This window comes from Muntiacus reevesi, chromosome 3 (genome assembly GCF_963930625.1).
Source record: "Muntiacus reevesi chromosome 3, mMunRee1.1, whole genome shotgun sequence".
NCBI classification, from domain to species: domain Eukaryota; kingdom Metazoa; phylum Chordata; class Mammalia; order Artiodactyla; family Cervidae; genus Muntiacus; species Muntiacus reevesi.
The window spans coordinates 54,540,373-54,553,862 of NC_089251.1; the positions used below are offsets into that span (position 1 = coordinate 54,540,373).

The 13,490-nt window shown below is 44.5% G+C and overlaps 1 protein-coding gene across 2 annotated transcripts; it reads left to right on the plus strand.

Annotated features, from left to right (window-relative positions):
- The first annotated feature begins 5,529 nt into the window (after window positions 1–5,529).
- MAT2A (methionine adenosyltransferase 2A) lies at window positions 5,530–12,162 on the plus strand. Of its 2 annotated transcripts, XM_065929102.1 has the most exons (10): window positions 5,530–5,734; window positions 7,863–7,940; window positions 8,032–8,154; window positions 8,425–8,537; window positions 8,625–8,768; window positions 8,946–9,164; window positions 9,399–9,581; window positions 9,733–9,866; window positions 10,539–10,594; window positions 11,642–12,162. In XM_065929102.1, exons 1-10 carry the CDS (start codon window positions 5,644–5,646, stop codon window positions 11,740–11,742), a joined length of 1,242 nt encoding a protein of 413 aa, XP_065785174.1. In that variant the 5' UTR covers window positions 5,530–5,643; the 3' UTR covers window positions 11,743–12,162. The 2 variants fall into 2 exon arrangements, with proteins under 2 accessions (XP_065785174.1, XP_065785175.1); XM_065929103.1 differs by having other exon boundaries at window positions 10,539–12,162.
- Window positions 12,163–13,490: the final 1,328 nt, after the last annotated feature.

The following is a 13,490-nucleotide window of genomic DNA, read 5'->3' on the forward strand; positions in this document are numbered from 1 at the left end:
TCGACAGCCACTTGGAAAGTAATTTGGCTGTAACTACTAACATGTAAAAATATATGTATCCTTTGTCTCAGCAATCCCACTTTGAGATAATTTTTTTCACCAAAACAAACATACTGCTTCACAAAGGTATATGTACAAAGATGTTACTCTCACCAGAATTTTGTATAGGGCAAAATTGAGAAACAACTTGAATATCAACCAGTAAGGCAACAGCTGAATGAATTATATGGTAGAATCATACTATAGTATGTTTCATTGTTATAAAAGAGTGATTTTACAGAACAGTGTGAATGTTCTTAATTCCAAAGAACAGCATGCTTTAAAATGTCCAAAATAGTAAATGCTAAGTTTATTTTACCAAAATTTTTTAAAAAGAGAAAAAAATTAAAATTATTTCTATTTTTACATAGTGTCCTGGAGAAAAGGCCATGAAAATTGTTAAGAAAAATATACATGCTTCAGGTAAAATGTGTGTGTGGTATGTTCATAGAAATAGGTATGGATGGATACAAATCAAATTTTGTGCTTAATTACCTCAGTTCAATTCAGTCGCTCAGTCATGTCCGACTCTTTGCGACCCCATGAACCGCAGCATGCCAGGCTTCCCTGTCTATCACCGACTCCTGGAGTCCACCCAAACCCATGTCCATTGAGTCAGTGATGCTATCCAACCATCTCATCCTCTGTCGTCCCCTTCTCCTTCTGCCCTCAATCTTTCCCAGGATCAGGGTCTTTTCAAAGGAGTCAGCTCTTCGCATCAGGTGACCAAAGTATTGGAGTTTCATCTTCAACATCAGTCCTTCCAATGAACACCCAGAGCTGATTTCCTTAAGGATGGACTGGGTGGATCTCCTTGTAGTCCAAGGGACTCTCAACAGTCTTCTCCAACACCACAGTTCAAAAGCATCAATTCTTCGGTGCTCAGCTTTCTTTATAGTCCAACTCTCACATCCATACATGACCACTGGAAAAACCATAGCCTTGACTAGATGAACCTTTGTTGACAAAGTTAATTACCTCAGGGAGTGTGAACTATCTATCCTTTGACATGTAACAAAGAGCATGAATTCAGAGCTCAGATCCAGGCTCAAGTCTACTACCTGGGTGAGTTACACGTCAGTTTTTTCATGTATAAAACAGGAAGAGAAATAGCATCTGCCTCATCGGAATTGTAAGGCACAGAAAAGATGCTAGGACAGTGCTTGTCACAATAAATGATAGATTCTGTCCTCATTAGAGTATTGTCTCCATCAGTGTCTTCTCCATTGTACCCTATGCATTCTTCCATCTCTCACTACTTAACAGAACTGTCAAAAGATTTGATTATCAGAAAAGAAAAACAGAGAAACAAAAACAGGTTACGAGAAGCCTCACACTGAGGGGAGTCACATAGTATTGGACTGGCCAAAAAAGTTCATTTGGGTTTCTCTGTAAGATGTTACAGCAAAACCTGAATAAACTTTTTGGCCAACCCAATATTTGTTTCAGAACCCATTAGAGTTTCCCAGGTGGAGCAGTGGTAAAGAATCTGCCAGTCAATACAGGACACGCAAGAGATGTGTGTTTGATCCCTGGGTCAGGAAGATCCCCTGGAGTAGGAAATAGCAACCCACTTCAGTATTCTTGCCTGGAAAGTCCCCTGGACAGAGGAGCCTGGTGGGCTGCAGTCCATGGAGTCTCAAAGAATTGGATGCAACTGAGCACATGAGCAGAGCAGAGCTAGTTTGCTTCTGAGGCCATGTCTGAGTTTTGGTCCTAAAGAACTGGCACCATTTTGGAGATAGCTGGCCTAGAGTTCCTTCTTCTTTGCCTGTTATCACATAGAAGGTAGTCTGGAGCTCTCTTCTCAACATTGCACCTTCGCTATTGCTTCCTGATACACACAGTGTCATCTCCCTTTCTTTTCCTGCCAAATCAACAGCTTCTTGCACTGCAAATACTTTCTCTTCCTTATTGGTACTCTCTCCTTGACTGGCAGATGGATAAGACCTGGAGTCATTATATTTGCTGTCTGAGTTGTCCACCCACCAGTTTTGACTCTATTGTGGAACTCCTGCTACATTAATGTTCTTGAGGTTGAGATCTGGAGCCTTTAGGTGATTAAATTTTTCTATATGCTTTACATTTCACATTCAACAAATCTCATTCACATTGAATATGAAATAAACCAACAACTCCTCCTAGTTTATTTTAGCCTTGGAACACTAATGTATGCATGCATACATGCATGCTCAGTGGTGTCCAACTCTTTGGGACACCATAGACTGTAGACTGCCAGGCTCCACTGTCCATGGGATTTCCCAGGCAAGAATACTGGAGTGGGTTGCCATTTTCCCCACCACGGGATTGACCCAACCCAGGGATTGAACCCATGTCTCCAACTCCTGCACTGCGGCCAGGTTCTTCACCACTGAGTCACCCAGGAAGTCCACTAATGTATAGAATCAGAAATTTCATTCCTCTCAGAACAGGATGGTAATGAACTCCCCTGTCAGTAAAGAGCTTTCAGTGCTATTAATTACAATTCTGGTGACTAAAAGAAAGCCGCAGCTCTTTTCATTGATTTTACATGATCCCTGGGTTTTTTATTTCCCCACCTCTTTGTGCCATTCCTTCTATTTATCCTTTCATCTCTTTCTCTTTCTCCCTCTCTCTCCTTCTCCTCACATATACATTCTTAAACACCTTCTGTGAATCAGACTCTCAGTGATAAAGCCTGAGCAAAACTGACCACCTTCTTATTGTCATGGGGCTTACAAATCTAATTGGGAGTTGAGACATTCATCAAATAATCCCCAAATCTGTAATTTCAAAGAGCACTGAGTGCCATGTAGGAAAAGAGAGGACCCTGTGAGAAATCTGTGTGGGTGAACATTTCATCCAGAAAGAGGCAGCTGAAGGCTACACCCAGGAAACAGCAGCTGAGCTGAGATGGGAATGATGGGGAACAATTAGCCAGGCATCTCCCCTCACATAGAGCTCTGGGTGGGCAGAGACCCAGACTGTCATAGCACCAATCCTGGGTTCGCTGGACAGAAATGCTCATAAATAGTTGTGGGAAGAAAGGACCGTGTGAAAAATATAAATCAGTGAAAATGTGCTCTGCTTTGTGCTGTGCGTAATCAATTAAGAAATTTAACTGTTAATAGTTCAAAGAAATTCAAAGCAGAAGACAGAGAGGGGAAAGTGGCACAAATGAGGTTAAAGAAATAGCAGCTAAATCACACTGAGGCCTGTAAGGGTAGGTAGGGATTTTGCTCTTTATCCTCACACAACAATTGGAAGCCACTGAAGGGTTCTTTTTTTACTGCTGTGCTAAAGACTTTACTTGCGTGATTTTGTTTAACCCTTGATGCAATTCTATGATAGTACAATTATTATCCCAATTTTACAGTCTGAGGACTCCAAGGTTTAGAGAAGGCAAGTTGTTTGCTCAACACTGTTAATAAGTGGCAGAGGCTTGACTCCAAAACCCCTACTCTTAACCATTAAAGTACAGATGCTAGGAACAAGAAGGAGGAGGTAAGCAAGTATGAACAGCTGATTCTAATCTCCTTGGAAGGAATAGTCTCACTGTGGAGTTGGTAGCATAGGGGTATATAAAGGCTTAATGACCTAATAACTGAATTTAATCCCCTTGTTCTGATTCCATATTAATCAAATAACTTTCTAATCATATTCTGGATTCCCCTATAGATTCTTCTGCTGGAAGATCATGCACTGACCAGCCTACACAGGCAACTTGTTTCCATTGCAAATTTTATTACATATTGTAAGCTAACTGGCATTCTGCTTTTTTTTTTTAAAAAAAAAGGTGAAATACTCTAAAACAAACAATAAATTATGAAAGTCTTAGTTTGTTTTTCCACGAAGTTAGTCTGAAAAATATAAACCAATAAAACAGCATATATATTGTCTCTTTTGTGATTTAGCCTTTTCTTGTTCCCTGCTTCGAGGGAACATGGATGTGGTCACAAAGTCTAAAGATGAGCCCTTTTTTTAAGTTCTTTGTCAGAATCCCTAGTGCTTCCATTGTTTCCCAAACAGTAAACCGCCTCCCCCTTGCCTCTCAAAAGCCGGAGAGGATTGTTCTTCCGAACTTCCCTAATTCTCTGAGCCGCAAGCAGCTGGAGCTGCTGCAAGGGGTCTTATTCATCTCCCAAGGGTAACAAGCATCTTATCCTAGAAGCAGGCGCTTTTCTAATAACATCATTAAGCCCAATGTTCACGCGCTCAGGGTCACCGCAACAGCAGCAGCCACCCCCCCTCCACCCCCCATCCTCGGCCTCCTCCCGGCCCTGCACCGTGTCCGCTGCCCCAAGGGCGGGAGGAAGTGACACGGGCCCACCCGCCACTTGTGGGTCTTTCCAAACGGGAGCCATGAAGCCGGTCCCCGACTCCCTGCTCCTCGCTGGCTCAAGTTTGGTTTTGTTCTTTTTTCTTTCCCTAGAATTCCTTTAATGGGCAAAATTGGCACACACGCAGGTGGACATTATATAAAGTGAAAGCTTCGGGAAACAGACCATTCGTTTCACCTTGATCTGCTGAATCACATACAAGGGCGAAAGAGACTCCCCCACCCCCACCCCCCCACCGATATTCAACAGTCTCTTGCACAGAAAACTGAAACGACTCTCTAAACATCGACTCTTTTTTGTCCCCTCCAAGACATTAAAGTCAGCAAGTGCAAGGTCAGCCTCGTGAGCAGCCTCCTTTCTCGGAGGACAGGCTGGAGCCCAAGAGGCCGAGCGCAGCCTCTGCGCAGCCGTAGGGTCTGCAAAGGGTAAGGCCTCTCTCCAAAACTCGAGCGCAGGGGGCGGCAGTCGTTAAAATTGATGCCAGAACTCTCGTTATTCCATTTTTCGGCCATTTTCATCACAGAACCATTAACTAAGACATTGCTAGCAACTGGACGGCCCCCCGCAGGACTGCCAGCCGCCGGCAGCGCGCAGGGAGGGGAGGCACAAGGCCGCGCGAAGGCTCGTACGCTGACCGGCCAAGATGGCCACTTTCACGTGGCTGTGGGCCACCAGGCTCCCCGTCACCCGGGCATCCCCAGGCACGCAGCCGGAAAGACCCTCGGGCAGAGCCAGAGGACAAAACCCTCGTCGATTCCCTAGGCCACCGCTGGGGGACGCGACCTTGCGGCCAGACAGCCGGGCCAACGGTCGGGAGGGAGGTGCCATGTCACAGCACAGGGGAGCAGGCCCATTAAGCCTTTGTCTGTGGTCCTCCCCCGTGGCTCACGGAAGAGTACAGTGACCCTGTACTCTTGTCTTTCCCCCCACCTCTTGTTTTTAGTGCTTAAGATGGCGAATATTCGCAGGAGGGGCGCGTTACCCCCGCTCCTTCCCCCTGCCCGGGACAGTGGCTCGGCCCGAGCTCCTCTCTGCGCACCGCCCCTTCCTTCTTCCCGCGTCCCCGCGCGAGTGGCGCATTGGCGCCGGGCGCCGAGGGGCGGGGCTCGGCTCGGGCGCGCGCGGGCCCCGTGTATAAATATTGGGCCGCACCGCCCGCCGCCTCGTTCGCTCCGCGCCGCCAGCCTGAGCTAAATAGACTGCAGTCTTCTGCTCGCGCACTTCGCAGTCGTCTTGCCGCTCCCTTTTCTTCTCTACGCCACTTTCACTTACCACCACCACCACCATGAACGGGCAGCTCAACGGCTTCCACGACGCGTTCATCGAGGAGGGCACGTTCCTCTTTACCTCCGAGTCCGTGGGGGAAGGCCACCCAGGTGAGGTGACGGGCCCTGGAGCCAAGCTAGGGTCGGGGTGCGGGATCGGACCTGGCTGGTAGCACCCGCTAGCCGCGGTGTCCACGCCACTGACTCTCTCCCGGCTGGTGGTGGGAAGAGCGGCGGCCGCGCGCCTTCCTCGTGGCGCCGCCGGTGCCGAGCGCGTGGCCGCCGCTCCCTCCCCCGCTTCTCTTCCTCTCTTCCCATCCGGCCGCGCGCCCCGGCATGCGGAAGATTCCAGAAAACGAGAAGGGCGGGGGCCGCGGCCGTTCGTGCTCCTGCCGAGGAGGGCTCTATTTCCTCCTCTCCGCCCTGCGTGCCGAGCCTCCTCGAGTGGGCGACCCGCCCCGCGTGCTCGCGTCCGGCCCGCGGGAGCGCGCGCCCCGCATTGCAGCCGCAACCACGTGTCTGCCGCATGTGGCTTCTGGGCGAGGGAGCCGGCCGGTTTGCAGAGCGCGGCCCAGGCCTCGGGGAGTCCGCGCTCCCCATTAATTCCTTGGCTTCGGTGAAGGATACGACATGCCCTTAGCCGGTATATGGTCTGGCGTCAAGGTGACAGCCTCCAACTAAATATAGCGCTTGTCGGAGGAGCCCTGCCTTATTTGGATCGCGCGTGAAAAGGACAGGAAACATGAATTGAGTGCGAGGCGCCATTGCGATGGGGCTGACCGTTAAGCAGGGTTTTACTCCACACGTCCTACGGGCTTTGTCCAGCGGTCCGCCATTACGGGTATCAATTTACACGCGAAGGAGTGAAGCAATACCAAGGGACTTTAGGTCTCAGCCTGAAAACCTCGTATGGTGAAGATCACAATTTTACTAGTCTGATCCAGGTCTTTCTTAGGATGACCACAATGACAGATGTCGTCTGATGGCTTAAGGAGCCATTTCTCTCTAGTAAGCCTACTGTGCCGATGGTGAAACGCCACGAGCAACCTAGTGGTCTACGGGAGGACAGACCCTGAGGTCCTAGTGAGTGATGGTCTGATGTGGTGTGGTGGTTTTGTTTGTATTTTCCCAGTGCTGGGAACATGTGTGTTTACCCACCTTTTATTAAGTTAAAGCTGCAGGCGTTCGAAAATGTTTGGATTGTTTTGGCCTATGGCATGAGTGCGGTACACGTTTTACTTAAGATTTTTTTGGATGGTTATAGAAAGTAAAGTAATAATTGGGGAGCTGTATAGATGAGTGGAATATCAAGGATTCAGAATACATTTGGGTATTTTCCAGCCTACTCAGCTTTTGATCCTGGATTACTCAACACATAATCAAATTGTTGCCGATAATCAAATTGTTATCCCCTTTGTTCGTGAAGTGGCCTTGCTTTCATCATTTAACTCTTTAAGTGACATTTTCTCTTACTTTCCTAATTGGTGTTCCTTAGAGGATCATGGAGAAATTGATAAACAGACCACACTTTGCCTTAGGTTTATAATGAGAATTTTAAACTTGGGGGGATAAAATGTAAGTATTGTTGGCTTTGAAAATTAACACGGTAAAGATTAATGTTCCTTGTTTTGCTTTTGGTTGGAAGAAAGCCACTTTCTGTTTCTACTTTGATTTGAATCTCCGGTATGTGGCTGTTCTGTATAACAATGAAAATTGGTTTTGCCTGGGAACTTTAGTTTTTCAAAATGTTTGAAATAGTAGAAGGGACTGATGTCCTTGTTGTATTAAACATGCTAGGTGTTCCGCTGGCTTACCTGAATTGGTGATCTTGTACAGCTATAGTAAAAAACCAGGGTGTCAAGTTTGGAAACATGTATCACTGTATCCAGCATTCTTCAGGAAAATGGTTTCTGCATAAGGAATGCTTTACTTAGATGGCAGTTAGGTATGCTGTTGAAAATGGTTAAACTGATAACTTCTGTGTTATATAGGTTTTGCCACAATTTGTAGGGGATGGGGTGGGGTGCTGTGCTGTGTCAAGGGCATGTGGGATAGAGCCCTTGCCCCCTCCTGTGGAATAGTGGAGTCCTAACCACGGCGTGGAGGGAATCCCTGCCACAATTTTAGAAGAAAACATTCACAAAGATCTAAACAGCTATAGTTATAGGGAGGGAGGCATGACATACTTATCTTAGTAATAAATTAAAGAAATTGAGCCAGGAATTTTTTTTCCCCCCAGATAAGATCTGTGACCAGATCAGTGATGCTGTCCTTGATGCCCACCTTCAGCAGGACCCTGATGCCAAAGTGGCTTGTGGTAGGTTCAGAACACTTCTCACATGATGAAAAAACAGCATGGAAATTAACTTTATAAAGTGATGTTTGAGTGTGAACATCTCTTTTATTAGAAACTGTTGCTAAGACTGGAATGATCCTTCTTGCTGGGGAAATTACGTCCAGAGCTGCTGTTGACTACCAGAAAGTGGTTCGTGAAACCATTAAACACATTGGATATGATGATTCTTCCAAAGGTATGTTTTAATGAGTTAACTTTCTAACCTCATTTTTTCAGATATTTTCTTCAGTCCTCTTTAGCTCTATTTTATTGAGTGTTCCTGGGAATATTTCATTCCACCTGTATACTTTTACTTTACTTTTGTTCTGGCCCTATGCTTTTCTCTAAAAGTACTACATTTAGGTATATTTTATCTCTTTAGCAGCATTTAGAGTTCCAGATAATTGTTGTAAATTTAAAAATACTGCTATGGCCCTTAAAAAAACACACATTGTTTTGTTTATAGGATTTGACTACAAGACGTGTAATGTGCTAGTGGCCTTGGAGCAACAGTCACCAGATATTGCTCAAGGTGTTCATCTTGACCGAAACGAGGAAGACATTGGTGCAGGAGACCAGGTATCTTGGTAGACATCTGTTTGCATCTCTTCTTCTAACAAATTTTGAAGCTTGGATTGATTGCATTGGTGACTTTTCCTTTTATAGGGTTTGATGTTTGGTTATGCCACAGATGAAACTGAGGAATGTATGCCTTTAACCATTGTCTTAGCACACAAGCTCAATGCCAAACTGGCTGAGCTACGCCGGAATGGCACTTTGCCTTGGTTACGCCCAGATTCTAAAACTCAAGTAAGTGATGAACATCGTAAACCTACACCCATTAACACTGGCACAGGACATCAGTAAGGTGGTTTGATTAAAGCTAAGAGAAGAATAGCATTTGTTCTCTGTACTGTAATGTAGGGTAGGGAACCAAGAACAAAGCTATTGTTTAGTAGACTGATGTTCTGATGTTTGGCTTTCAAGGTGACTGTGCAGTATATGCAGGATCGAGGTGCTGTGCTTCCCATCAGAGTCCACACAATTGTTATATCTGTTCAGCATGATGAAGAAGTTTGTCTTGATGAGATGAGAGATGCCCTAAAGGAGAAAGTCATCAAAGCTGTCGTACCTGCAAAGTACCTTGATGAGGACACAATCTATCATCTACAGCCAAGTGGCAGATTTGTTATTGGTGGGCCTCAGGTAAGGCCTTACAATTTCAGTTTAATTTACCTTTTTTTTTTTTTTTTAAATCTGTCATGGTTACTTGGAAAAACCTGGCTACTTTCCACCTCTTTCCTAGGTTTTTTGAAGCCTGCGTGTGAATCTTCTGAGGATGTTTGCCAAGTGATACTGAATAAGCATTTAACAGGCAGGCCTGATCTAGAACCACTGGAAAGGATTGGGCATAAAGTAACTTAAATTCTGTAATTTCAGGGTGATGCTGGTTTGACTGGCCGGAAGATCATTGTGGACACTTATGGTGGTTGGGGAGCTCATGGAGGAGGTGCCTTTTCAGGAAAGGATTATACCAAGGTGGACCGTTCAGCTGCTTATGCTGCTCGTTGGGTGGCAAAATCCCTTGTTAAAGGAGGTCTGTGCAGAAGGGTTCTTGTTCAGGTATATATTTTTCTATTACTGGGTTCACTAAAAGGTGTGTAAGTGGGAGGATGTTTAGCAGTTAACTACTTGTCTTTTTTTTATACCAGTCTGTTACACAGTGTGTGGGTCTTTTGCTCACTGATTCTTAATGATATTTAAATTCTTTTAGGTCTCTTATGCTATTGGAGTATCTCATCCATTGTCTATCTCCATTTTCCATTATGGCACCTCTCAGAAGAGTGAGAGAGAGCTATTAGAGATTGTGAAGAAGAATTTTGACCTCCGCCCTGGGGTCATTGTCAGGTAAAGATGGTAAAGCCTATTGCTAGTGAAAAACATTGAGGGTGTGGGTGTGTATATATACTTGATATGTTCAGATCTTGGAAGGCGAAGGTGTGAAGGAAGACTCAAGTGGGGAAACATCTTAATTCCTAGAATGTGTTAATATCTTAGAAAATTGCCTTCAGTAGAGGCTTAAATTATTAGGAAGAATCTAAAATTCTAGTGCTCCATGGCTTAGACTAACCACCCTAGAAAAGTTTTCCACATTTGATACAGACTTGTGCTCCTGTTACCTGAGGGATGTTTACTTAAAAGAAGTTTTAGTACAGATAAATGGGATGTACATGGCTGTTACAAAGAAAATAACCTTGGTAGGGTGTGGGCATGGGACCTTGGTAAGTATTCCATGACTTTAGATGAGTTTTTGATACTTGAAATTTCTCCAAATAATGACAAGTTTTCATATTTGTTGAGCCAGGGACGGAAAAACGAGAACTATAGTTACTGATAAGGACTGTGCAAGGAGTTTTGGACACCAGGGAAGTAACAAATACTTTTGCCACAAACTTCTTTCCTAGCATACCCCAGAGAACTGAACTCATTTGCCAGAAGTCTTGAAAATGAGTCTTGCTGATTGTTTTGCTTTACTTTAATTGAATGCTACATATTAAGTTACGGACTTGTATATTCCAGGGATCTGGATCTGAAGAAGCCAATTTATCAGAGGACTGCAGCCTATGGCCACTTTGGTAGGGACAGCTTCCCATGGGAAGTGCCCAAAAAGCTTAAATATTGAAAGTGTTAGCCTTTTTTCCCCAGACTTGTTGGCGTAGGCTACAGAGAAGCCTTCAAGCTCTGCGGGAAAGGGCCCTTCTTCCTAAATTTTCCTGTCCTCTTTCAGCTCCTGATCAGTTGCAGTCACTCTATAGTCAATGACATGAATTTTAGCTTGTGTGGGGGACTGTAAGTTGGGCTTGCTATTCTGTCCCTAGGTGTTTCGTTCACCATTATAATGAATTTAGTGAGCATAGGTGATCCGTGTAACTGCCTAGAAACAAATCAACAGCATTGTAGTAAATAATGCTTTGAAATTGAACCTTTGTGCCCTATCACCCAACCTTCTAAAATCCTAATTGCATTGACTCTCCCACCAAATGCTGAAAATGTCCTTGTAATGTGCACGTAAAGTACTTGTAGTTCCATGATAGCTTCTCCTGTCTGGCAATGCCACAGCCCTGTCAGCATGAATTTGTAATGTCTTGAGCTCTATTATGAATGTGAAGCCTTCCCTTATCCTCCCTATAACTTGATCCACTTCTAATTATGTAGCTCTTTGTCAGGGAGTGTTCCCTATCCAATCATTCTTGCATGTAACGCAAGTTCCAGTTGGAGCTCTAGCCTGACATAAAAAAAAAAGAAAAGGCAGTTACCATTAAACCATCTCCCTGGTGCTTATGCTCTTAATCGCCATCTCTTAAACAGCACCAAATCAGAATCTCTCCACTTTTAGCTGTCTTTTGGAGGACGTACGTAATAAGGTTTTTATTTAGTAAACCAATCCTATGCATGGTTTCAGCACTAGCCAAACCACCAATTCCTAGCTCTAGAAAAACAGGCACTTGGCACCCTTGTGATGTCATACAGAGAAGTCACAGGGCAGTACCCGAGGGTCTGTAGGTTGCACACTTTGGTACCAGATAACTTTTTTTTTTTTTTCTTTATAAGAAAGACTGAGTACTCCACACTGCACAAGAACTCCTCCCAGGGTTTTAACTTTGTTTTATTTTCAAAACCAGGTCCAATGAGCTTTCTGGACAGCTGGTGTAGCTACAGAGAAACCAGCTTCCTTCAGAGAGCAGTGCTTTTGGCGGGGAGGAGAAAATCCCTTCATACTTGAACATTTTCTAATTGCTTATTTATTGTATTCTGGGGTATGGCGTAAGTACAGAGAAGCCATCACCTCAGATGGCAGCTTTTAAAAGATTTTTTTTTCCTCAACACCATGATTCCTTTAACATGTTTCCAGCATTCCCAGGTAGGCCAAGGTGTCCTACAGAAAAACCTTGGGTTAGACCTACAGGGGTTCTGGCTGGTGTTAACAGAAGGGAGGGCAGAGCTGGTGCAGCTGGCCATGGAGAAAGCTGACTTGGCTGGTGTGGTACAGAGAAGCCAGCTTGTTTACATGCTTATTCCATGACTGCTTGCCCTAAGCAGAAAGTGCCTTTCAGGATCTATTTTTGGAGGTTTATTACGTATGTCTGGTTCTCAATTCCAACAGTTTAATGAAGATCTAAATAAAATGCTAGGTTCTACCTTACCTGTGTCCATTATTATTTGTATTCTGGTGGTATGTGGGATGGTTTCCCAACCAGGGATTGAACGTGGACCTCTGCAGTGGAAGCACTGAATCCTGGCCACCAGGGAACTCTTCCCGCCATTATTCTTAAGTGTTTCAGTATGAGTATGAATTAAACATATTTTAACCCTGAGTAATTGTAATCCCACCCATGGTTTAGGGAAATCACTTCAACCTTGACTACAGGCCTGGCCTTTAAAAGGTTCATAAATTGTATCCCCGACACTAAAGAAAGTTCAAGGTTTGTCCAGCACTGCCTTTTTTGGCCAACACAGTGGGCAAAATTCATGTCTTACTACAACAGCCATTTCTGCACTATCAGCAGTGCTTTAAAGGCATAAAAACCATTAAAATGACTATCATGTGAGAAGAGTGATATTTTAAACCTATTTTCAGCATTTTGAAAATGTAAAAACAATTTGATGTCTTAAGTTCCCCTTGTATATAAATGGGTTAAAGGCTACAAGTTATGTACTACAGTTTGAAAAGTATTTGTAAACAACTGAGGGACCAGTTTCTCATACAATGGATAAAACTGCAGTGAGGATGTGTATTCTGAATTTGTTGCAGTTATGCAGAATACTCATCAACCAGCTCTTGAACCATCCTTTCTTGAGCTGCATGGCCCATGTATACACCCCCAAATATGAAATCAAATGGTTGAAATGCTTTACTGTTGCAAATGAGGCCCAAACAATGCCTGCTTGTATCTGTTTGCCTGGAGGGCTAAAAGTTTAGAAACAGATTTGGGAGGAAAGGCAAGCTTAAATCTTCTGACTGCGACCCCATGAATCGCAGCATGCCAGGTCTCCCTGTCCATCACCAACTCCCAGAGTTTATGCAAACTCATGTCCATCAAGTCGGTGATGCCATTTAGCCATCTCATCCTCTATCACCCCCTTCTCCTGCCCCCAATCCCTCCCAGCATCAGGGTCTTTTCCAATGAGTCGACTTCGCGTGAGGTGGCCAAGGTTAAATTTTACGGGGGTATAAACTCTTGACCTGCTGTGAAACTTGAGAACTTAGTAACTTTTCATGACATTTAAAAGCTCCAGGATACCGAAAAGCTTTTTAGATGGTCAAGACACTGCTGTCTAACCATGTTGGTCAAACAATGACAGGGTAAAGCATCTGTAGGTTGGTGAAGCGGCACCAGAGAAATAATGGCCTTAAAGTTTGGTTCAGCATTTACTAGGATGATGCCTGTCGTCAAGGAGCTTGCAGACTAAGTGACAAAGGTGGTTTGTTTGCCTAGACCTGGGGTACAGGGTGGGGATTAACAAGTCCAG